This window comes from Hoplias malabaricus, chromosome 12, assembly GCF_029633855.1.
Source record: "Hoplias malabaricus isolate fHopMal1 chromosome 12, fHopMal1.hap1, whole genome shotgun sequence".
NCBI classification, from domain to species: domain Eukaryota; kingdom Metazoa; phylum Chordata; class Actinopteri; order Characiformes; family Erythrinidae; genus Hoplias; species Hoplias malabaricus.
The window spans coordinates 32,934,016-32,960,587 of NC_089811.1; the positions used below are offsets into that span (position 1 = coordinate 32,934,016).

The 26,572-nt window shown below is 39.5% G+C and overlaps 1 protein-coding gene across 1 annotated transcript in view; it reads right to left on the reverse strand.

The window, feature by feature from the left end:
• pde11a (phosphodiesterase 11a) overlaps nt 1-25,691 on the reverse strand; it is a 64,454-nt gene extending 38,763 nt beyond the window's left edge. Inside the window, exons 1-3 of the mRNA XM_066641212.1 lie at nt 24,791-25,691; nt 22,302-22,460; nt 1,789-1,878 (exon numbers count right to left, since the gene is read on the reverse strand). Of these exons, the coding sequence (XP_066497309.1) occupies nt 1,789-1,878; nt 22,302-22,460; nt 24,791-25,564 (1,023 nt within the window). The 5' untranslated portion in view covers nt 25,565-25,691. The remainder of the gene's footprint in view (nt 1-1,788; nt 1,879-22,301; nt 22,461-24,790) is intronic.
• Nucleotides 25,692-26,572: the final 881 nt, after the last annotated feature.

A 26,572-nucleotide genomic window follows, 5' to 3' on the forward strand; every position in this document is an offset into this window, starting at 1 on the left:
CTTAATGTGTTTGGTTCAGAACTCCTTAAACTCGATTTAAGGTAGAGAATAAATGCACTCAAATATAATGACAGCACCATTTAAAGTGGAACGGAGCACCAAACTGCTGCACCATTTAAGGTGAGTTTGTAATTTTGTTTAAAATAGGTTCATTTTTTGTTTGCCCTTAAAATTAAAATAAACAGAGCATCAATATTACCACCCCCATCATGTTTTCACCTCCCTTTGTTTCAAGTTTCCTTGGGGAACAAAATCAGGACGGTGGAGGTGAAAACTGGCACCACACCATAGCTCAGACACTTGTTCCATGTTTACCCTCACACAAAACAAATCCTGGTAGGTGCTGTGGCTGAGAGACTGTTGCTAAATTTGTTTTACCCTGTATGTGCATTTTTCAAACTGTGGTAATCTAGCACTTTTTTAGTTGCAAATAAAATTTGAAAAAGAAATACTAACTGTCAGGAATTTTACCATTGTTTACTGTGAAACCGTTCACTGTTTAAAGTCTAGATTTATATAACAAATAACGGTGTCAACTGATTTAAAAAATGTAATCGATTTAATCCCAAAGACATTGTGAAATTAATGATTATTCACAATTGAACCTGCTATTATTTCCTTGTTTTTTTTTTTTTTTGAAAGGGAGATGTGTATAGTGCTATGCATGACAAACTGGTAATAGGGAAAATCTCTCATTGTGTTGAGTACTATAGGGAGAGACTTAACATCAAACACAAGCAAGCTCAGGCACAAGCTTTAATTGAGAAAACTGGAGCATGCAGCTCAGAGGTTAAACAATAAAACACTTTCGTATTCCAGCTTCATCAACTTTATAAGAGATTAATGAGTGGATTAAACCAGGCACAAGAAAATAAAATGTGCCAAACCTCTGCAGCAGCTGTTTGTGCACGTGTGACTGTGTGGGTGTGCACTCGTGCAAGAGTGAGACACAGAGCAAGAGAGAGAGAGGATGGAGTGAGATAGGGAGAGCGAGAGAAAGACGTTAGAGCTAGCTATGAGAATTAATCTGAATTTCAACATATAAATAACATAATCTACTTTCAGAACTCAGCAGGAGCGATGTCACATTAATGTTCTCAGAAAGGTTTATATTTCAATATATATATTTTTAAACTCATAATAGACTCTGTTTTGGTTGCAAGACAATATCAATATACTCTGGTTTTACACAGATGGTTTTTGTAGGTACGTTTGAAAAAACATTGATGAATAACAAGCATGTCACAGTTGCTGTCCAATCAAAACCTGTTCAACTGTTAGTGTCTATAATATTTTGTGCTTTTATAAAAAAGCATTTCATCTAATCAAAATCTTTTGTTACAACTACAAAAATATGGCTGAAACATTCATATGTACTTGTCCAACTAAATTGTACTTTTTCTAGTTACTAGTGTAATATGTGCATAACAAAAAGATTTTATGCTCTAGTATTTTTTACTACAAAATTCACTTAATCAATCCGATAAAATACTATGGAGGCTATAAAACAATGAGCTATGATCAATAATCCCTCACCCATTTTAGTTTCCCTCACCATCAAGCTCACTCCTTGTGAGATCAACATGTAAAATTTCATACACCCTCTCAAGCTACCAGATATTTGATTTATAGCCCTAGTCTTTTGCCCCATACATACTCACACACACCTGCCCTAAAGTGCATATACACCTTTACTTGTATGTATGCAACAGATGCATATCAAGCACATAATCTTCCCATACACACACACACACACACACATACACACACACACAAGGCCTGCCTTACCCTGCTCCGATCATACTCCTTTCTAGATGCAGCGAAGAGCTGAGCATTGGAAATGGCAATTCCACAGAAAGGCAGGTACATCTGCAACACCTGCAAAGATAAAAGACTGATCAGCACTGGTTCATTTCTGTCTCTTTGTCAACACTGCACAGGCATCCACATTTAACATAGTGTGACCAATTGTGTTACAGTTTGATTGAGTGTGTTAGTGACCTGTGTACTCAATATATCTGTACAGCAACTGTGCTGAGAAGCACATGAAAGTGCATGTATGTAAAATTATAATTTTAAAATTATAAATAAAAATGCTGACCATACAACAATATATTACACTTATATATACTTACAATTATAAATTACACTTAGTATTCATGTTCAACTTGAACCTATTTTTAAAGTTTATTAGAATTAGAATCAGAACCAGAAAGAATCAAGCTTTATTGGCCATGTATGCAAACACAAGGAATTTGGCTTTGGTACAGTAACTTACAGTGCACATCCTCTCTCTCTCTCTCTCTCTCTCTCTCTCTCTCTCTCTCTCTCTCTCTCTCTCTCTCTCTCACACACACACACACACACACATACCTGAGTCATACCTGTAAACCATACATAATTTTTACTTGAAGAGCAAATATTTTTCTGATTTAAACTACAAAAAATATTTTAATTATAGAGAATATAATTTTATTTTATGTCAGAAGAAGATTGTGTTACATCCATGCTCTAAAAAACAGACAGAAATAAATAGTTCAGCTTGTTTCTGGGGATACATAAATAGGACCTAACCGGACATGTCCTCAGTCCTTTTGAATTCGACTCCCCATAGCGGTGATCTTGGAGAAAATCGAGACCAGCCCAGTGTAATAATAATCATGCAAAGCATAAGATGTAAATATCCTTTACCAATCCATTAGAGCTTCACATAGGGCCCACCTCACCTTCTCCCTACCAGCATCCACAACATTCCTGTAATCTTTGGGAGTTTAGGGTTGCTGGGTTTCAGAATAGGGTTGCTGTGGTCGATTATGATCGAATCAGCAAACAGTTACACCTAACACTGAAGCTTACTCACTGGGCCAGCCCTACTGTACACAACCACTGCATTGCTAGTTCTTCACAGGGTCATCAGGTAGGCACCACCCCTCGTCTGTGTTTTGCTGAATTAAGGCCACAACAACTCTGGAAGGCTCAACAGTGAAGTTTGGCATCCCAGACCAACCACCATTCAAGCCAGATTTACAGTCCTGCCTTGCCCTTTACCATCAACAACCATAAATCCACACTGGCCTCCCTGGTGACTAAGCCTGGGCCTAGCCCCACTGGCACCGTTAATGCATGCTCAGTGCCATCAGTTCCAGGTCAACTTTACGTAATACATCACTGGCAGCCGCAATAAGGCTAAGCAAAAAATTATATTTTCTGTTCATACAAAGCTACAAAACTCAAGCACCGTGTTGAGATGACATTAAAGCAACAAGATAGCATTTCATAAATTTTTTTTAAACATTTCTAAAACCTAGCACCTAAACATTTTGTCAACCACGTAACCTATACTTGGTAAAGGAACAGGCCATTGATGAGAACTAGATATTTATTACTGACTTACATTTCTATAACGGTCCGACTTATAAAACTGTGCTGTAACGAATTCACAGCCTCGTTTATTTTGAGTAACACCTCGCTCTGGTCTTCTGGATTTAATAATATAGAGATTTTGTCCGTTTTTGTGTAAAGTTAAACAAATAGCTGTGCAGATGTAATTTACTTGTCAGAAAGTCCGTAATGGTGAGATGTGTCTGTGTATTCATGTTGTTATATGGACAGACAAGATGACTTTCTCTTTGTTAAATATATAGTAGAAAACAAAAGGGAGAAAACATAAAGAGGACACTATGGTAAATATTACTTCAACAACGTTCAACACATTTCTGTTCAAGGCTCCAGTAAAACACAGAGCTGCTCACTGCAGTGAATAGTGGACCTACAGCATGGACCTACGAGTGTGTCCCAATTCAGAGTCTCAAGTCTCTGACTCCTTGAACACATATTTTTTAGGTCCCAAAAAGAGTACTTGTCTAGGGAAAAGAGGACCCCGGTCGCCACTGAATGGTTCCAAATTTAGTTCACGAACTGGAATGTGATATATCTCTGAACTAACACCAGACAGTGTAGTGGTGTAGTGGCACCACCTTAAGTTGTCTCTGTGAAATACAACTGAATTAACAGTTCCTACTCGCGCATGGGCGTTTCAATCTTGGTGTCAGTCAGTCAGTCAATCAGTAAGTGCAAATGCCTCCTCTAGGAAAAAACGACAAGAAAACAATGACATCTGATTCAATCAATATATAGAAAATAACAAAACAATGAAATCAAAATAAATTTTATCTTTCTGGGAAATAATTTAATTTCAGTGCATCACTATATATGCAAATACACAGGGGTTGGACAATGAAACTGAAACACCTGTCATTTTAGTGTGGGAGGTTTCATGGCTAAATTGGACCAGCCCGGTGGCCAATCTTCATTAATTGCACATTGCACCAGTAAGAGTAGGGTGTTAGCTGAGGGTAAGAGCAGTTTTGCTCAAAATATTGCAATGCACACAACATTATGGGTGACATACCAGAATTCAAAAGAGGACAAATTGTTGGTGCACGTCTTGCTGGCGCATCTGTGACCAAGACAGAAACTCTTTGTGATGTATCAAGAGCCACGGTGTCCAGGGTAATGTCAGCATACCACCAAGAAGGGCGAAACACATCTAACAGAATTAACTGTGGAAGCAAGAAGCTGTCTGAAAGGGACCCGGATTGTATCCAAAAAACATAAAACCACGGCTGCCCAAATCATGGCAGAATTAAATGCGCACCTCAACTCTCCTGTTTCCACCAGAACTGTCCGTCGGGAGCTCCACAAGGTCAATATACACGGCCGGGCTGCTTTAGCCAAACCTTTGGTCACTCATGCCAATGCCAAACGTCGGTTTCAATGGCGCAAGGAACGCAAATCTTGGGCTGTGGACAATGTGAAACATGTATTGTTCTCTGATGAGTCCACCTTTACTGTTTTCCCCACATCCGGGAGAGTTACGGTGTGGAGAAGCACCAAAGAAGCGTACCACCCAGACTGTTGCATGCCCAGAGTGAAGCATGGGGGTGGATCAGTGATGGTTTGGGCTGCCATATCATGGCATTCCCTTGGCCCAATACTTGTGCTAGATGGGCGCGTCATTGCCAAGGACTACCGAATCATTCTGGAGGACCATGTGCATCCAATGGTTCAAACATTGTATCCTGAAGGCGGTGCCGTGTATCAGGACGACAATGCACCAATACACACAGCAAGACTGGTGAAAGATTGGTTTGATGAACATGAATGTGAAGTTGAACATCTCCCATGGCCTGCACAGTCACCAGATCTAAATATTACTGAGACACTTTGGGGTGTATTGGAGGAGCAAGTCAAGAAACGTTTTCTTCCACCAGCATCACGTAGTGACCTGGCCACTATCCTGCAAGAAGAATGGCTTAAAATCCCTCTGACCACTGTGCAGGACTTGTATATGTCATTCCCAAGATGAATTGACGCTGTATTGGCCGCAAAAGGAGGCCCTACACCATACTAATAAATTATTGTGGTCTAAAACCAGGTGTTTCAGTTCCATTGTCCAAACCCTGTATATCTGCTGAATAAAAAAATAATGTATATTTTTTTTATATTTATGAATCACCCATTCATTGTGCTATTGACTGTACATTATGAAACGTGACCTTTTATATTTAGCTTTAATCTGCCAGCACTAATACATCAATACAGCAAACATTTTCTTTCTGTGTGTTTCCATCAACCCACCATGACTTCAGGGGGGACTGTCACCTCATTTACTAATTCTGCACATTCAGTCATTTTTATCAAATATTTAAAAAGTCTATTTTAACTTCTTTGCCTTGTTTGAGAAGGGACAGAGGAATTGATTTTAAAAGTGGAATGTGGGCTGGAGAGGAAGAGGAGTAAAATAGAGAAAGAAGAAAGAAGGCGGTGGTGGAGTCAGTCAACCTGACACATTTTGACTAGTTGTTAGATTTACACACAAACACACACACCAACCCAAAGATCACACTGCCTGGAGACCTCACTCTTATCTTACTCTCTCTCTAATATATGCATACTACTGTGCTTCTAACTTTAGCTGCTCTCATGTACTCTACATTTAATAGCCCATTCACAAGGTGTGCCAAAGGCCTTCAGAGAGAGAGAGAGAGAGAACGAGAGAGAGAACAAATCTTTAGAATCCATAAAGGCTTGTGGCCCTGACGGCATCAAAAACAAGATGCTTATAAACAGCCTATCTCAGCTGAGGAGGGCACTGCTCATATTATTCAACACCATCCAGGTTTGGGCTACTCTCCTGGCCTCTGGAGCCAAGGGCTTTTCACTGTCTTTCAAAATAATAGAAGTTTTCAGAAATTTTTCTGTGAGCAGGTATCTGGAGGAGGTATTTGGCAGTTAGGAGTTTTTTTTAAATTTGTAACCTTGTTCAGCAAGCACAAGGCAAAAACTGAAATAGCTTTTCCCCCAAACATTATAAAAGAGAAGATGCATGAAACCCCACATATTCCAATCAGCAGACATTCTGACAGTAACTCAACCCAAAACATAAAAACATATTGTTTTCATATTCAGTTCTGATTAGCACCATTAATTTAAAGCTACCCTCAAACCTTCAAAAAGAACTAGTCTCTTCTATTTGAGCTGAACAATGTATGTTTTATGATTGCCATTTTCCCCTCTCTTCACATTCATATATATTTAATTAAAAAATAATATCTTTCACCCAGGTACGGTTTTGTTCTCATCCAGGTCTATTCAAAGAGTCCAACTGTTGTGTAAATGACTGATGAGTAAAGAAAAAAACAGATTTGCATTTGCTGAATTGTAAAGTCATGTATACCTGCCTTTTCTTTGATGTGGTTTGGATCTCTTCTATGTTCCCCATCTTAGAACATACTGCTAAAGACAATACTGTTAAAAACCAAGTTGAGCAGAACAGAGATCTGTTCATTTCACTCCACTCCTCTATCAGACCGTTGTTTACATGAGTTTGAAAACTGGCTATTTCTGTTTGTTTGTTTGTTGGGTGATTCCCATGTGACGAATATATTCAGTGACAAGTGTCTGAGTTTGTGAGTATGACTACAATATTTTAAACCATGAAAAGGTCAACAAAGCAACCATTTCATTACGTGCTATCCAACTGCCAAGCCCATTGAAGCTTTCCTATATTAAATCAACCCATAAGCACACACTAAAAGGGCAAAGATCTCAAAGGGTGATTACTGTCGACTGAACTCTGCTCTCGCTTCCTATTCTGAGGGAATTTAGTAAGCTGTAGACATGTAAAGTTGAATATGAAGTTGTTAATAAAGTTGATTTTTTTTTAAAACCAATTTTCTCCCCAGTCTTTAGTCATTAAATATTCCATCCACCAGCAAGGCCACACACTGCTACCAAACTGGAAGGGTGAAGGCTAGTATTTACTTTGCTGGAAGAAGAATGCTTATTGCCTCATTCTGTTATGTTAGCTAATCAATGTCCACATTAGCTAGCATCTCAGTGATGGGGGAGGGGGTGGGACATCCTACTCAGCCAGATACAGCAAGGTCGATTATGCTCTCTTTGACTCCCAGCCAAAGATAATTATTACTGCACTGCTAGGGATTGAACTCTCAATTTCAGATGATTTGGTAAATGCTTTGAAACTGCAGTTTGAATGAGTATCATTTTCAGTTTCCAAGAGCTACTTTTTACTAATTTTATTTGCATTCAACTTTATTCAATGTTTTTTAAAAAAATGTACAGGAAAATTGACCTACTTTATTCATGAAAAAAGCTTTAGAAATGCAAAAAAAAGTGCTGGACTTTATTTCCTTTTTATTTCTTTTAATTCACAATTTCAATATTGTAAAACTACACTCCAAACCTTCCAGCCATCATATGTACCTCTTAACATTTTAAATAGTGTCAGACCAAGCACTAAGCAATTATCCATGTGGTCAGTTTTGTTACGCTGCTGGACCAGAGGGACTTTGTATAGATCTTTCTCTGTTGTCTAGGTATGCAGGGATTCGAGGAAAAGCTTGCCTCATTCTAATTGGATTCTGTTCGCCTACCCATTACCTTAGGCTGCATGGCAGATGGTGCTGTAGGCCAGGAAAGAGCTGTGTTGACACTGGGCTGAAGGATGGGTTAATAACTGAACAAAGTGACCCTGGCCGCAGGGTGCGCTATCGACAGATACTTGGTTTGCTGTCAATTCAACCCCATGGCTGATGAAATATGAGAGCACTGCTTCATCGTGCCTCAATGGGTTGTTCTACTGTGTGAATAGACAAAAGATTATCCCCTATATGAGCATCTAAAGTGACGAGCATAACGCTATTCACTTAATAACACTGAGCAGGACCAACACCTCAGCTCTTCATTCAATTCTGATGTCTTGGTGGTCTGAGAGTGTTGCACAGAGTCTAAGTGAATCAGACAGGGTAAGTTTTTATAGCTGCTGCCTTTACAAAAACACAGCGCATGGACACAAAGTACAGTTCAAACATTCAGTATTTAATAAGCATTTTTAATTTGAATCTGTGTCTAGTACACAGATAAAGATGAGACCTAAAGTAATTTTTTCATTGATAGCATTATTTAGTCCAAGACTACACTTACTCAGTATCAATAGAACAGGGACTGGAGTAGCTTTGCCAGATTAAGTCAACTCTAAATAAGCTGGTTTTGGATGGACTGGGTGGCAGATATTTCAGACAGCCAAACTGGGCTTGTTTGACATGTATACAATAGGTTTTAAAGCATACATAACATTCATAAACCTGCAATGCTTAATCATGCATTTGAATAGACATAGGTTTCCCCTACATTTGATCATTCATCTAAACAAATTACCTATACCTTATTCCTTTTAAAGGTTCTGATATCAGGTCCATATAATGTTCTCTACATGGCTAATCCAGTAAAACACTAAAAGAAATAAATACAATTCAGAAGCAGGGGAACTGTTTTATGAGCCTGCATTATACGATAACGCTATGAACTGCAGAACATAAAAATCCTTCCCATAATCATGTTTCAATTGCCCTGACACCACAGATGCTAATTTGAGATTATTAGAGAAGTCAGGCATTTGGGAATGAAATACTTTTGCGAACTCTACTTCTGTTATCATATATTTTATCCCATTATCTCATCATCAATTCTAAAATAGGTAATAATGTATTAATCTCAATTACACAAACTGTTTCAGACCATGTTAAAAAGTGCCTGATGTAATATTTCGATGTATATATATTGAATAGCCAGACAAAATATGAATAGTTTCCTATGGTAAACACTGTACATACCTTAGTACTTGTGACTCATTTGTGGCTTAAACTGCCTTTGTTTATGTAATAGAATTGATGCTACAGTCATTACACAGCCATGTTTTAAATGGAAGGACAGGAGGGACTGTTTTTATGGTTCTACCTTCATTGTATGGAATTTTATTTCATGTTTTTGAAACTGATAGGTGAATTAAGCCTTAGAGTGCAAAGCAGCTATTACAGGTGAGCAGTCACGAAGCAGTCAGTTAGAGCCTCAGGGCCCCTGTGCCCTACTTTTAAAGAGCAGCACATACATACCAAAGCAAGAGACAAACAGCTTGATAAGGCCAGCAATAAGTGTTTTTGTGTGAGAGACAATGTAGGCCAGATGTTTTGTATTTGTCTGTTTTGCCTTTGTTTTTGTATCTCCTTTTCTCTTTTGTTGCATATGAAGCCAAAAAACTAGATTAAACTCAGCATAAAAATTTAAATTTGGTGTTTAACACACTTCCTAATTCTGAATAAAAGGTATGCATGTGCTTTTTGACCCTGATGTACATCAGGATTTCAGTAAATATGAAAAAAATGTAATAAAATAAGCAAGCTGTAGAACACCTGCCGAAGGCCAGAGATGAGTGCCACAGACTGACAGACTCCCACCCACACACCAGCTCCACCTGAAGCCTCCTCCACAAAATTGCCTCAATAATCTCCTGCACGGTGTGGTCCAGGCTTAATTTGGCAAAGACAAGTGTCACTTTGTTGGCCAAAGTAAGGCAGTAATGAACACAAAAATTATTTTATTCATTTATTTTTTTTTTGTGAAAAATATTTTACATTTGCATTTTTACAGTAACCCCTGCCAGTAAAAGCTGACATATTAATTCAATTAAAAAAAGTCCAAGCAAAACAGCAAACAGCACAGAAAAACACATTTTAAAATTACTACAAGACTACCCTCTTTGTCATGGTTTGGTTTCATCATCATACACAAAAGAACTCAAGTGCACTGAGCAGCATTTATCATTCTAACAGCTCCGTAGGGTTCACTCTCTGGGCAGGAGGCCCAAACAACATCATTTCAAAAACAATTTCTACATTACATCACTATGACTGCAGTGAATCAAATTAACATAGTGCTGTATTGCTTTTGATTGCTTTTGACAGAAAGACTAAATGGGTGTGTGTGTATATATGTGTGTATGTGTGTGTGTGTGTGTGTGTGTGTGTGTGTGTGTGTGTGTGTGTGTGTGTGTGAGAATGTTTACTGTTCGGTCACTCATATATTTAAGATCAATTAGGGGAGCTATAGTCAAGGTGAACGTAGGCTCATGTGCAGCTGTTCAGGGCGTCCCATTTCATTTCATACATTTTGATGGAGACTATACCAGGTGTGTGATCTATAAAGTATTGTGACCAAATATATACTTTAATTAGTCTTCCAATAAGAGCTTTTTCACCTAAAAAGGACAAATATTTAAACTAAGAGTCCGATAAGTACTGCTTCAGTGGCTCAGACACAGCTGCTATACTTTTTAAACCCATTATTGTCACTGATGAACTGAGAATCGTAAACCAACCAAAAATATTCAGCCAAATATTAATTGCCTCCGGTGGGCAGCATCTATTGACCACTGATGAAGGACAGGAGGATGACCAATGCAAACTGTGCAGCAACTGTCCAGCACTGCTGTCTCTATAAGGTGGAGTAACAAAGTAGGCATGTCTCCTCCACCAAAGCTGCTGTGTCTGATCCACTCATACCGAGGCAACCCAAACTAACACACCATGTCAGTGTCACTGAAGGGCAGAGAATGATCCACCACTCAAATCATACCTTCCCTTTGTTTGTCCTGTTGGGGATCCTAACCACTAAGGAACAGGATAAAAGGGGGCAAAAATATGCAGGGCAACAGATGGATTACAGTCTGTAATTGAAGAACTACAAAGTGCTCCTGTATGGTTAGTGGAGCTGAGAAAAACTGGGGAAGTTATACAGATTTGAGTATCTAGCCAAACAAGGTACAACAATGGCAAAGGTATCCAGAGCCTATATTTTATCCCTGTACAAACCAGTATGTAACCATGACTGTATTCATTCAAGGCATTATCTGTTAATGAGACACGAGTTTTGAGGGGGGAGTAGCATGGCAAATGTCAGAAATGTGCAAGACTGTGCTGTTGATTAGTGCTGACAAGAGCTAATAAAATGCTGATGTACTGTCACATCTCCAAAATGTTTGTATAAAACTATAAGCACCTATAATGCAAATGTCACACAGTACTTTTTTGCAGCTTGTCTGCTAATCAAGGAAATGGAAGAAAATTATTATGTATGAATTTCACATTAAAACCTCTGTAATGCCATTCCCCCCAGGCTCCTAATCCTGAGGAGAATTAATGCAGTACATTTCAGAGCACAGTGGCAGCTAAGAACAAAGGCTGGGGAAATATTCAGCACTTCAACTATGAATCACACGGGACTGTGAGTCGGTGAGTAATCATAAATATGAAAATCCACATTGTAGAGTCAGTTTAGGTTCTGAGGTGATTGTCACACTTTGATCTGCACTAACTGCTTTTGTGTGTGCAATCTGGATATTATTTTATGAGCAAACGTGTATGTGACTTGACACTGTATTAAAATGGAACAAATAAAAACACATTAGATAAGGTGATTACAGTTGGACAAAATATCTTGGAGGTATATTAGTGAGTATGAACAATGCTGAGTGTCTTTGAGTGTATATGACAAACATCAAACAAATTTGAGGTATCTGATATGGAATTTCAAAGCTATGTCTTATTCTGGATTCAACAGCAACAGCCTCTGTTCTAGTTCTTTTGTTTAACTCATACAGATTCTCTCTCTCTCTCTCTTTCCTCCACCCCCGTTCTCTCTTGCACACACACACAATCATATACACACACACAGGGAATATCATCATTAATTCAGTGGTGAGCAGTGTGTGCATTAACGTGAAGCTAATGCAAACTGAAAAGCACATAAAACACACTTGAGCAGCAGCAGCGTCACTAAGCTCCGCCCGTGATACACTGAGGAATGGTGCTCAGCACACAAAGACGTACACGCACACACACAAACACGCACACAGAAAAGGAGTGTTTATACTGTAATTAATAAAGAAAGAAAGAAATGTATAAAAAATTATATGAATACATAAAAAGGAAATAATTGAATCTATTCATACTTTATACTGAATAACAAACCCCATGTCCAGAAAGACATGAAAAAAAATCCCCAAAAATATTTCCAGTTTTTGAACAGAGGAATTTAATTTAATTTTGTAAAAATAAACAAATACAGAATCGCTTGCAACACACTCTAAAAACATTGGCACAGAGATAAAATAAGAGTGAAAAAAGTATAGAATTTTCAAGATAAATTTAAATTCCGAAACATCCCATAATAGGGCAGGTGAACTGGTAAAAGGCAAAAGTTTTGATTGGGTAAAAGTATTGATTGGGTACTAAACAAACGTCCTCCAAAGACGACAAGTAAAATGGGTAATAGTTCAAAGCGTTGTGCCAAGCTTTGTTAAATTTAATTGTTCAATATAAGATTTTAATATATTTCACCATCCACTGCTCATAATATAATGAAAAGGTTGCTATAACACTTTTTTTTTTAGACAGACATATTCTGCCCCTCTACCAACATTTTTGGAGTGTGTTGCAGATATGAATGTGTTTATATTTTCCAAATAATATCAATTTGGTCCACGAAAACACTGAGTATATTTTACGCATTACATGTTTTAAGTATCTTTTACTTGTCAGTTTAATACATATTGAACAGAATTAATTAATCCTTCAGGATTCTCGTGTATTTTACTGAATATCTGAACTTTATCTGGAAACAAAGGTTTTCTTTCCACTTTTAAGGTCAATGTTTCCAAATGGCATTTTTCGCACCCAACATTAATTTCAAAACCAAAAATTTCAGTATAAGCTTTTTCTGTAAAACAGTGTAAATCGAGCTGGGACTCTATGTGTGGTGGGCTGATACTTACAAATTCTTGCCTGGTGGGAATTAACATTGAAGACACCAGAAAAGTGAAGTCATTAATTGTGTGCTGATTAATGGAATGCATTTACATTTAAGACATCCAGCAGATGCTCTCATCCAAAGCCACTTTAAATGTACTTCATCATGCATCATACTCAGTACAATCAGGTTAAAGTCCAAATAAAATAAACACAGAATAGCATGCTTAGATTTCAGTCTAATTATATTAGTAGAGAGATATGAAACAATACACCTTAATAAATGAATTATAATCAACATAAAACTCAGCCCTTAAACTTTTATAAGGATTTCCCACTCCATTCAAAGTTACCTTCATAAAGATGACTTCACTAGGAAATCTTCACTAGAGTTGGGCAGTATAACAGTAATGGCAATATTTAAAAATGTGCACGGTATCTCAAAATGAGGGTGGTATTCCAAAATGATGATGTGTGTGGTGTGTAAAAATTCAGTTCTGTGTCTTTAAGTACAAGGCCAAAGACTTTATTCATGTACATTTCATGTACTGGTGATGTAAATGAAAACAGCTGGAGAAAAACACAAGCCCAGAAGCCCACAGTTGTGAGTTTAGCACTGAGTATATGCTAAAAGAGAAAGGAATGAAGCAGAAAACACAAAAAAAATTCTCAGAAGGCCATTCACTCAACAGGTATGCAACTTTATCTTCTAAATATGTGTGTTTTGAGCCTCAGTTTGCTGGAAAACCATCTGCTGTGGTGTGTTAAACCAAAAGTGCCTGTTAGCTGGCCAGCTATGCTTCTAACATTTTTGAGCCTGTATTATTTCACTTATTTTGTTTACTGTTCCTCCAGCACCAGTCGCTGAAATTTACTGTCTTAGAAACTTTTTTTTTTATCGTCAACACGTATGTCAGTATGCACTGTTGGGCTGTGCTGAACTGAACTGAACTTTTTTATGTTTATTTACAGAAGGAATTTCCAGTGGGTTACAGTGCATTTCTGCACCTGGGTTCTGTTTAATCTATTTTGAGCAGGTAACAAATGTTTCAAATTCAAACTGTGACTCATTAGGTCAAAATAATGACAAGTTTTCACTAAAGTTACAATAAGGTTACAAAATAGATAACACATGCACAAATGATACCTGGAATCATTGAGCACAAGGAATACACCCTGGATGGGGCACTAGTCCTTCACAGGGCAACACACACACTCACACATTCACACTTATGGACACTTTTTGAGTCTCCAGTCCACATAGTCCCTGGAGCTGTGTGACTGCGACACTACCTGCTGCGCCCCCATTTAATACATTTAATATATATTACATACATTTAATATAACGAATATTAATATAACATTTTTTGTTGCAATAGTGTGTTCTTTTAATTACTAAAAGTATTTTTCATTGTTTCGTCAAATCGCCAAGGATATCATTATTGTGAAAATACCCTAAAATTTTGTGATATCATTTTCAGGCTATATCGCCCACCCCTAGTAACCATGTTGCATCCAAAAATACTCACATGCTTTGGGAATATCACAAATCACACAGTGGTAATATCATCACAAAAGAGCATTCACACACTAGACACTTTTTCCTCATTTCACACCATTACACTCTAACTGCAGTATTCTAAAAACCTTAGCTTAATACATAATCAGGACATTTATACAGTCAGTCATTTTGACTGACATACTTACTACCACAGCTGACAATTGGCAGCTAATAACTGGTTGAGCCAAAGACTCTGAATGAACCAACTGTACTAATGGTGTTCTTAGCACCTATTTGCAGCACACCACATCAAATCCGTGAAAGAGGCTGCTTGCAGTAATGTGATATATCAATGTAGATAAGGACTCCTACTGTGCTGTGATCAGCCCTTGATCGCTGCATTGTGGCTCAGTGATCAGGATGAAACAGCACCACGGGACAGAACCAATAAAGCACAGCAACATTAGAGTTTATACTTGACTATCAAAACATGGTCATATTCTGCTCTGGGTGACTGTCATAGGTGTGAGTGTGTGAGTTAATGTGTTTGTGTGTGTCGCCCTGTGAAGGACTGACATCCCCTCCAGGGTAGGTTTCAAAATTATAAGATAAATATATATATATATATATATATATATATATATATATATATATATATATATATATATATATATATATAGGTATATAAAGTAAATGTGTATTAAAATGTGCTTCTTTCATGTTTGCTGCAAAGGTTATATAATTAATTTGGTGAAAGGTGCCAGGACTTTTGAACAGAACTATAAATATTTGTAGACAGCTATTGAGCGGTTAGTTTGGGAGAGTTTAAACCTAAGACTTAGTGTCAATAATTGAGGACTGGTATTGGTATTGGAACAAAAATTGGTATTAGTGCATCCCAGCAGTGGCCTATTATCTCTAAATGGTGACTTGTGATCAATACTGTGTTTTTAACTATGTCTAAAGATCAGATGATATATATATATATATACACAGGTTACATACACAGGTTACAATATGAGTTATATAACTGTAAAGGTTACATAGAATATAAAAATATAGGGCTTTCTAGCTTTATTCATCTACCTCTGCCTCAGATTGTCTCGCTCTGTCTCTATCTCTATCTTGCACCTTGAAAAGATGAATCTTATTGCTCAGCATCTTTAGGCTATTTAGAAATACAGCTCCTGTCCATTCATACTGCCTACAGGACAATTAATATCTAATTACCTCACAGGTCTTAATGCAGGGATAGCAGCAGAGCACTCTGCTTCTGCTTAGCACTGCCTGGAGTGTCTGTTTGATTTAATGCATTCAATGGTTAGTATTGGCCTTGGCAAAAATTAAATTTGTCTTACACACAGGCAGACATAAAAGAAGACATTCTATAACTAGGGAGGTCTATAAGTCATAGATTTCACTCTATAAGTCATAAAAATCCAGCATCAAATATAATATACATAATATAAAATATTATAGTCATTCATTCATTCATCTTCTTTTCCGCTTTTCCATTTCAGGGTCACAGTGGCAACAGAGCGAGCAAAGATGCCCAGACGTCTCTGTCCCTCGAAACATCCACCAATTCCTCCTGGGGGATCCCAAGGCGTTCCCAGGCCAGCCGGGAGATATAATCCCTCCAGCATGTCCTGGGTCTACCCCGGGGCCTCCTTCCAGTTGGACGTGCCTGGTACACCTCCATTTGGAGGCGTCCAGGAGGCATCCTGATCAGATGCCCGAACCACCTCAACTGACTCCTCTCAACGTGAAGGAGTAGCGACTCTACTCCGAGCTCCCTAGTCACTGAGCTCCTCACCCGATCACAGAGAGTACGCCCAGCAACACATCGCAGAAAGCTCATTTCGGCTGTTTGTATCCACGATCTTGTTCTTTCGGTTATTACCCAGAGCTCATGACCATAGGTGAGAGTAGGGATGTAGACTGACCGGTAAATTGAGAGCTTTGCTTTATGGCTCAGCTCTCTCTTCACCACAATGGTGTGGTACAGTGATCGCATTACTGCAGACGCTGCACCTATCCTACGGTCAATCTCACTATCCCTCTTCCCATCACTCGTGAACAAGAACTCAGGATACTTGACCTCCTTCACTTGGGGCAGGTTCTCACCCCTTACCTGAAGGGACCATGCCATCTGTTTCAGGGAGATAACCATGGCCTCAGACTTGGAAGTGCTGATCTGAGAGTACAAGGACCGTACGGCTTGCCGGAGCGACCCTGGCACCCCATACTCCTGGAGCACCTCTCACAGAATTTCTCAGGGAACATGGTCATATGCCTTCTCCAGATCCACAAAGCATGTGTAGAGTGGAGTAGCAAATTCCCACGACCCCTCAGTCACCTGTGAAAAAGTAAAGAGTTGGTCCATAGTTCCACGGCCAGGACCAAATCCGCATTGTTCCTCCAAAATCCTAGGTTTGACTATCGGACGGATTCTCCCTTCCAGCACCTTGGCATAGACTTTCCCCAGGAGGCTGAGAAGTGTAATAACACGATAATTGGCACACTTTCTCCGGTCCCCTTTTTTGAAAATAGAAACCACCACCCCGGTTTGCCAATCCAAAGGCACCGTTCCAAAGGTGCATGCAATATTGTACAGGCGTGTCATCCAAGACAGCCCCACAGTATCAAGTGCCTCTTGAACTCTGGGCGAATCTCATCCACTCCTGGAGCTTTGCCACTGTAAAGCTTTTTCACCACCTCAGTGACTTAAGCCAAGGAAATGGAATCTGACCCCCCAGACATGTCTGGCCCTACCTCCTGCACAGGAGGCATGTCTCTCGGGTTAAGGAGTTCCTCAAAGTGCTCCTTCCAACGCCCAGCAATACGCTCAGTCGAGTTCAGAGTTTCACCATCCTTACTGAGCACAGCTTGAACAGTGTCCCCCCTCCACCTCCTGAGCTGTCGGAGTGTTTTCCAGAACCTCTTTGAGGCCGCCCGTTTGTTATTATCCATGGCCTCTCCAAACTCCCATGCACTTCAGTTTTGCTTCAGCTGCAGCCTTTTTCGCCTGCCGGTACCCATCTGCAGAATCTGAAGTTCCCCAAGCTAGCCAATCCCGAAAAGTCTTCTTCTTCCGCTTGACAGCTTCCCTCACCCCCTGTGTCCACCAACGGGTTCTTGGGTTGCCGCCATAACAGGCACCGGCAAGCTTTTGACCACAGCTACATGCAGCCGCTTCCACGATGGAGGTCCGGAACAGTGTCCATTCAGACTCCATTCCCCCTACCTCCTCCGGAACATGTGAGAAGTTCTCTTGGAGGTGAGAGTTGAAATCCTTCCAGACAGAATCATCTGCCAGCTTTTCCCAGCACACCCTCACTATACATTTGGGTTTACCAGAGTGCTCTGGAACCAAGTACACTTATGAGCAATCTTATGTTTGAACATGGTGTTCGTTATGGACAAACCATGACTAGTTTACATCAGGCAGGCCGTTCCTCTCAATCACTCCTCTCCAGGTTTCCCAGTCATTGCCAACGTGAGTATTGAAGTCCCCCAGCAAAACAATAGCATCAGTGCATGGAATCCCCTATAGAACTCCACTCACTGTCTCCAAGAAAGTCAAATACTCTGAGCTGCTGTTCGATGCATACGCACACACAACAGTCAAAGTTTTCCTCTCTGCAAGCTTGAGCCGCATTGAGGCGACCCTCTCATTTACTGGGACAAACTCCAGCTGTACAGGCGCCAGCCGGGGACTTGTGAGTATCCCCACACCCGCCCAGCGCCTCTCACCTTGTGCAACTCCTGAGTAGGAGAAAGACCAACCCCTATCGAGGAGTTTGGTTCCAGAGCCCACACTGTGTGTAGAGGTGAGCCCAAGCTCGTATCTCTCAACCTCATGCACCAGCTCTGGCTCTTCCCCCCCCAGTGAAGCTATGTTCCACGTACCAAGAACCAGTCTCTGCTGACAAGCTCCACGATGCAAGGGGCCCCTCCGCCCCTGCTCTGTGCCCGAAGAGCATTTCACCGCACCCCTACTCTGGATCTTGTGGGTGGTGAGCCCACATGATCCTCCCATGATAAGGTTGCCATTTCGGGCTGAGCCTGGCCGCGTTACGTGGGCTGCCATATTATATACTGTACATATCTATACATATTATAGTCATTTTCTCATAATCATATTAAATCTCTAATACTTTTTCCTCTTTGTTTTGTAGAACTACATTTCCCACAAACATCTATACTTTTTCTTTATTATTCTTTATTACTGAATGAACAAATTATGCAGAAATTTTTAACAGTTTTAAAATTTGAATCACACTGCACTAAGCATTACAAGTGAGAGAAAGAGAAGGGCCATCTACAGTAACATTGAGGCAGCAGAGGAAGCCTCTAGGTGGCTCTAGATCAAAAGAGCGGATTCATGGGTGGCAGCTTCTAGGGCACAAGCGGAGGCCTGATCAATCAGCTGGGTCAACGGGGTGAGGGTGTCTGATGCTGAAAGACCTGAAACACCCAAGGACCCCAGGCTATATCACTGATCATGTGCCCTAGATTAGCATCTGAAGATGTTTCTTACATACTAATTGCCATTTCAGAACAAAGAAAGGTATAAGATCCAAAATGTATTAAAGTGAAATTGTATGCATTTTAAATTTTTCATGGTACATGTATTTAGGAGTGGACTTTTATATCAATAAAAGTGGAATTTCAAAACTGATTTCAATGCAGAAAATATAATACTGTTGAATAGCAACAAATATTCTAATAAATATAATTAATATCATTTGAAGTATGTCATGCCAAACCCTGTGCTTTACTAATATATTAATGGAACACTAGGTAGTATTTTTTATCTTAAAACTACAGCTTCAAAATCATTGTAATGCTTCTCTGTAACAGGTAAACCAGAACCTCTGTTGTTACTAATTTGGGCTCAACACTGCAGAAACTGTACTATGTAACCCCCAGTGATAACGGCACAGTGCTGTAAAAGTGAATTACAGGCTGCAACTGTAGGGGGGAACCCAGGAGCAAAAATACCAAATCTTAAGTAGTGTACATTGAATATGATTATTTAATTATTCAGATACCTGAAAGACACCTTTCTTGGTTTTGAGGGCAAAGTACTTAAAATAATCCTCACTCATCTCTTGATAGAATTCAATATTAAATTTGATCTGCGTTCAGAAGCCCTGCCTAAATATTTCATGTCACCAATGAAAATGAATGCTTTTCTGCTGTGTCAACAGAACACAGATCCTCTTCATCCTCAACCTGCAGTCAGAGTAACATGTGTACAAACAGCACTACACCCTTCTAATTACTGCACTCTAAAGGATTTCAACACCAGTTAGGTTAAACTGATAAATCTCTGAGATATAAATAACATCCTATTTATCCTAAAGACGCACTTCTATGTGCAGGTCAAAGTTAATGAAAGACACTTTTTCTTTTGTTTCATGAAAGTGTGGCAGGTAGAGTGCCATGTTGCTGCAGGTCTATTGTTTCAAAGATAAATCATATGGAAAGCAATTAGTCTGGATCACAGATGTTAACTCTCAGATAATTAGATGCCTCATGAACATTCCCCCTTTCTGAAAACTTTAACAGGCGTGGTAATATCTCTAAAGCTTTCTCCTCTGGACTGCCATAAGTACAGATCTTAAATCACTGTGCACTCTCACACTTTTAATGTTTTTAGTTTAAGAATCTTAAGCATTCCCCTGTAAGTGAATATTTTTTTTCTTATAGATTCATATAGATGTTGTATTGTCAAATTTTACAGAGAATTGATTTATCTATATGTGTTGAGAGACAAACACTTATCAGAAACTTGAAATATGAATTTTCAGCATGATCATAGAGAATACATTTTTTTTTCAAATCAGAGAAATAATAGGACATAGATCATGGATCATATTATGTTTTTAAAGTAATGATAACATCAGTAATAAACTTAAATTAGAAATTAGAACAAATATATTCCACCCATTTAAATAAAAAAAAATACCAAACATTCTTTGTAGTAATACTCTTCAACGGACACTGCACATACTATCCCATATTACACAATATGGGAATATTTCACTTATGGTGCTTTTCCACTGCATGGGAGTTGCTCGACTTGGCTTGGCATGGCTCGACTCACTTTTGGCTTGTCACTTTTCAACTAGTACAGCTCCCCCACAAAATGGAGCCAGGAATGTCGCAAAACCCCATCTCTAATAGGAACCACATGTTTGAAACCACAATGCCAGTGCTGAAGTTGTGTGCTGTTTACATGTTGTGTATTTTCATGTTGTTTTTGTTTTTTGGACTGAACAAGGTTGCATGCCCCAGTTCTCACAAATTGGAGATTTCCGTTGGCTACCGACCCAAGGAGTGTTTGAACCTATTCAAAACACTCCAAGGTAATGTTACGAGTTGCCGTTGTGAGTCAGATAAAAATATATCTGAAAGCTATTTGGCTTGGTTGGAACTGTAAGCGAGCAGAGACTAAAAAGTACCTGGTTCCAGGGACCTAGATTTGGCTAGTGGAAAATCAAAACAAATATAGGTTCCATGCAGTGGAAAAGTGCCTTTATTCTGCCAAGCTTACAGCAACATTTCTGTCATATGTAGCTTTGCTGGGACTAAAGAGCACTCACAGGTTAAACCAACATGGAGACACATTTACTTGATTCTGTGTCCTTGGTAAAAATCCAACAGATATTCACAGCTAAAATGCGGTGGCTTATCCTGGTAATGACTAATTACAGAGAGATTACTGAAGAACCTAATAATATCTAGGCTATATGATTTAAGCCGATCTGAAGTCAGTAACAGTAAAGTAAAGAAAGTCAGTTCTGGTAGCTCCAGCCTCATATTCTGATCAGCAAATCCAAATCAAATAAGATGTGACAAAAAATCTAAAATATCAAAACACCGTAGCAGCAATCATTAATGTCACTGTGAATGAGGTTTTAGCCATTGTCCAAGTAGGTCCCAATTTTTTCATCTTTCCAAAATACTATTAGCAGCTTTCACACACACAGTATACTACTAGACAGAATCCAGTCTCTGTCATGAAGTCATAACATATAAAGTTTAAGGTGGACTCTCAAAGTCCCAGTATCTAATAGACAGCACCTTTAATTATATCTTGGATCTGAACAGAAGAGAGAGCTTTTTAAATCTCTGCGCTGGACTAACTGGCATTTTGAAGTCCTAATTCCTTGAGTTAACTAAATTGTCCAGGCTACAGGATTAGATCATTACTAACAGAACAAAAGAAGCAGCCTTTCAGAAGCCAAAGAACACCCTCATGTCTGGACTGATCCAGATTCCCAAGTCAAGCAAGTGGTTCATCTTGCTGATATACAGTTCTTTGACAGTGGCCATACTCTTACTATGGGACAAACTAGTGCCAGGATGAGTGGATATCCAAGACCAAATGAAAGCAGAGGCCTAGCATTATCCAATAATCCCTGGATTATGCTCACCATGGAAACATGCTTCCATACGACTAGAAGCTGGAGGTACCCTCTCACATTTTCCTCGGTATCTGTGTATCACCTGTTTTATATAAATGATACTCCCTGCTGTGTGTTTGCTGAACAGTATACAGTAATCATATGTGTAATGTTTATGCAGAACATGATTTCATCTACGCAGAACAGAACTGTTACCTTCTCATCGTCCTCAGTGAAAAGCGCTCCGCTGGGACTCTTGTTGATAGCCTGGGCAACTCCTATGATCTCTCCATCACTGTTCCGGATCGGCATACACAACAGAGACTTGGTCTTATATCCCGTCAACTTGTCTATCTCATCACTGAATCGATGGTCCTGTGGAAGTGAACACATTACAGAACGTTACTGCGCTATTATAAATAACATAACACTTAAGGCTGTGATTGAAAATAATGTTTTGTGCATGTATTAGTTGAAAGATAAGAGTGCTGCAGTCATGGCTCTAGTGGAATTGTCACACATACAGCTCAACGGCTTTGTGGACAGAAGATAGTTTAGATTAAATGTTATAGGATTACATAGATCTGTTGAACCCAGATTAAAAAAAAAAACACAAACCAACAGAATTAGAAAATGCACTGACTTGCCAAAACAGAGACTTAAAAGGGTATTAAACCTACAGCCACTACAACATACATTAAGCATGTTTATCCTGCTCTGTTAGGAACACAGAGCTGACCCTGGACCTGCTCTGGTATACGTTTCTGAATAAAAGTTGCTATTCAAATTCCAGTTTTCCTTGTTAATGCACAAATAATATGTTAACATGTTAGCCAAGTAATCAATAATGGTTGGATTATGTTTATTTGTCCATTGTAATGATACAGATTCAGATCTAGTTACAGAGGAGGTGATAAGAACCAGGAGTCACTATGTCTACAATAGATACAGCCATTTGAATTACATAGGTACCAGTGTGTCTTCTGTGTTTTTATATGTAACGCTGATAATGATGAAACAGATAATATCAGGGTAAATGTGGGAAAGAAAATACCTTTGTTGTGTTATCGCTGTAGTTTTAGGTTTTATTTTGCCTTGTATTGTCTTCCACGGAAAAGTTGCTTTTTAAAAATGCACTGCATGCTTATAAATGTTGTCAAAACTATGATAATTCTATGACTCAGACATTAGACAATTAAAGCAATTAATGTAATGTTTGTCGATGATGATGCTTTGAGTATTAATCTTTTCAGACATCTAGTTCCTGGAACCACAGCTGTGAACAATTCCGGCTCTGCATATATCTCTAGAAACTTCACATTGGACAATTCTAAATGAATGTGTGTACATTTCATTTATTAAATTATGCATGAATCCTGTAAAACTGTGACACACCCCTTTAAACATTTGTTTTCATCAATTACATTTCCTTTATGTCATTTGTTGCTCACTATTACTAAAAGTGGATTGCAGTTGAGACCATGATAATGATGAGGACGATTATGATGATGATGTAACAGATGTTGTTACTGGAATAGCAGTGATAGTGGCAATAGTAAATGCCGTAAGACAGGGTGTGGAGAATTCTAATGGTAAAATTTCATATTACAGCTTATATCAAGGCCTGTACTTTATTTGTGTTAATGACAGGTGCCACAGACTGACACACAAATGATTTTAATCATATCCAAAAGGAGTTGAAAATAAGGGAAGAATGGGCAAAAACAAAGAACTCCAGCTGAAGTGTGTGGAGAGGGGAGAAACTGAAAGCTGCATTTTTTGGTAGACAAATCAATTCATTCATCAAAACATTCATTCATTCATTCATTCATTGTTTGTAACCACTTATCCAATTCAGGGTTCAAAACAGTGAGCCTTACCAAAAAAATGAAAGACCTTATGGGAATAATGAATAAAAAGGAGAGTGTCGAAATCAACAAACAGCCTAAAACTTAGAGGTTTCTCTGTCCCATGCAACAGTTTGGATCCATAGTAGTGGATCCAAAATGTATCTTTTCTTTAAGGTGTGAGAAATATGTTCTCTGCAATGGAAACATCCACTGTTGTGGGGAACTACAGTTCTCTCTGGTTTGTTTACTTTCAGATGCTCCACATCATCGAATTACCACAGAATCTCACTTGCAAATTGAGTTGTTAAGGTTTTTAGCACTTTCAGCCTTTACTTTTATGCAGTTAGCAATCTCCCAAATTTAGAGTGGTTTCCTACCTTAATAATCTGAAACAGCAAACATAAGTCAATATTACCCACTCATGGAGAAGAGACAAAGCAATGTCCTCATCTCTTTTCAGAATTTTTAACCTTTGCCATTTTTCTAACCTGAGCAGTGGAAGCCTAGCATGTCAACGCCACTTTTTTACTTAAACTGGGGATTAGTAAACACATTAGAACAGTTTCCAGTGCAGACTGGAAAGCAGCAAATGGTGAGGAAACACACACACACATATATATAGTCGTGAAGGTCCATTTTAGCCTAGAATTATTATATTTGTTGGATTTAACACAGAGGAGATTCCATGTACTGGCCTCTATAAACGACAAGGTCTGATTTGTATTTGAGTTAAACAATAAACTGAGTAAACTGCTCTAAAGATAGCGGGTGAATGTCGTACTGACGCAGATGATAATGTTAAACTTATTTTCCTTAGAAAGTCATGGGAAGCGGCTGTGTCTCGCCCTCTCGCACCTGATACGCGTCGGGGATGTTGACTGTCTCTCCATGCTCCGCCACATAACCAATAATGCCTTTCCCCCACGGAACCTGGACTTCGTCCGAGTTGCTCAGCGAAGGCAGTACGGTGGTTCCCGCGTGCACGTCGAAGAACTTGGAAACGAGGGTCTTTTTATTAGCTGTGCCCTCCACCAGGAACAGGGAACAGCGGTCTGCGTCGACCATGATACACACAAACACGAGGATCTTGTAGCTGAGGCTGGTCAAGTCCAGGTCGTTGGAGATCTCTTTGACGAGCTCGAGGAAGAACTCCCGCTCGTTGTGCTCTTTAAGGTAGTACTTGAAGTCCACTGCGGTGGACGGGTACTGCGGGATGTTGACACGGGACTCGAGAAGCGCGGATAGGATGTGCGCCGTTGTCGGTGGCAGAGAGCTGGCTTTCCGGAGCAGCGCGCGCCTCCGCATGCTGGTCAGCGGCTCCTGAGCGCGCGAGTTCACGTGCTCGTCGTACGTCCGGTTCGCGTTCACGGCTTTGGACCGAGCGAAGGTTTTGCGCAGCTCCTTCTGCGAGGCGCGTCTCTGCAACCCGTCGCCTTTGCAGCTCGCCCAGCTGTCCTTACTGTTCGAGCGGTCCGGCTCCGCGCTCACGCTCTTACTCGCCTGGCGATTTTTCAACCACCTCTCCACCATGCTGTACTTGCCCTTTCGGTTCAGGTAGTCCTCCAAAAGCTCAGGGTGGTTATCCAGAAAAGTTTCCACGTCAGAAAAGACCATGTTGGACACTGCCATGTTTGCGGTCCTCTCCGCGAGTGTCCAGCGCCGGGAACAGCGAGAGAAACGTGGCTCAGGGCACCATCAACTTCCAACGGTCCGTTTTCAAGGCGTGAAGTAGCGCAAATTCCAGCCCGACACCCATCCATTCAACTTCAGCATCCGTCTGACTGTGAGCCGCACTCACCCGCTTCACTTCTGCTGTGCTTATCTCGCCCTCTCCGTGTATTCATGACCGCGGGAACGGGGAGACACGAGCCGGACCGGAGCGGTGTAGCTCGCGCTTCATTCATTCTCACACAGCCGCGCCACCACTGACGTCGGAGGTGTCCGTTGAGCAGCTCGAGTACTGAATTCAGAGTCGGTTCACTGAAGCGATTCTTTTAATTTTCTGAACCCATTTTAGCTGTTCCAAAGATGAAAGAAATTAAACTTCAATAAAAACTTGACAACTTCAATTAAAAAATAACAACTGACAGCTTAACTGACTCTGAACTCCATTAGTGCAAAAGTAATTGTGCTGCTCTTGCTCTTGTATATATCATATATAGAACTCATATGTATATAGACCCTCCTCAATTCTGATATATTAAGGTTCATAATACTGTCGTTCCACACCTATTTTTACCTCTGTAACCCACTACCCACTATATCACTGCTCTATATATTGTTATTTCTGTAAGTTTTCTATTGTGCACTACAATACTGTGACACTACAATTTCCTTCAGGATCAATAAAGTTTTATCTTATGTATCTTATATTAAAAATTAATAAGGATATTAAAATGAGTAGATATTACTCGTGGAAAAAGCCCAAACATGTCTTATTGTTTAGCCAACATCTGCTTTAATTTAAAATATGACACGCTGCATTCACTTAACTCAGAACCTTTTGGATCTGTAAAGTTTCCCTTAAATGGGAGGGGCATTAAAATATGCCCTAGCCACTTCCCCTCACCTTTCCACCTGATACTTCAATACTTTGTTGAAAGAACACTTGAAATGACAGCATTGTATTAGACTCCA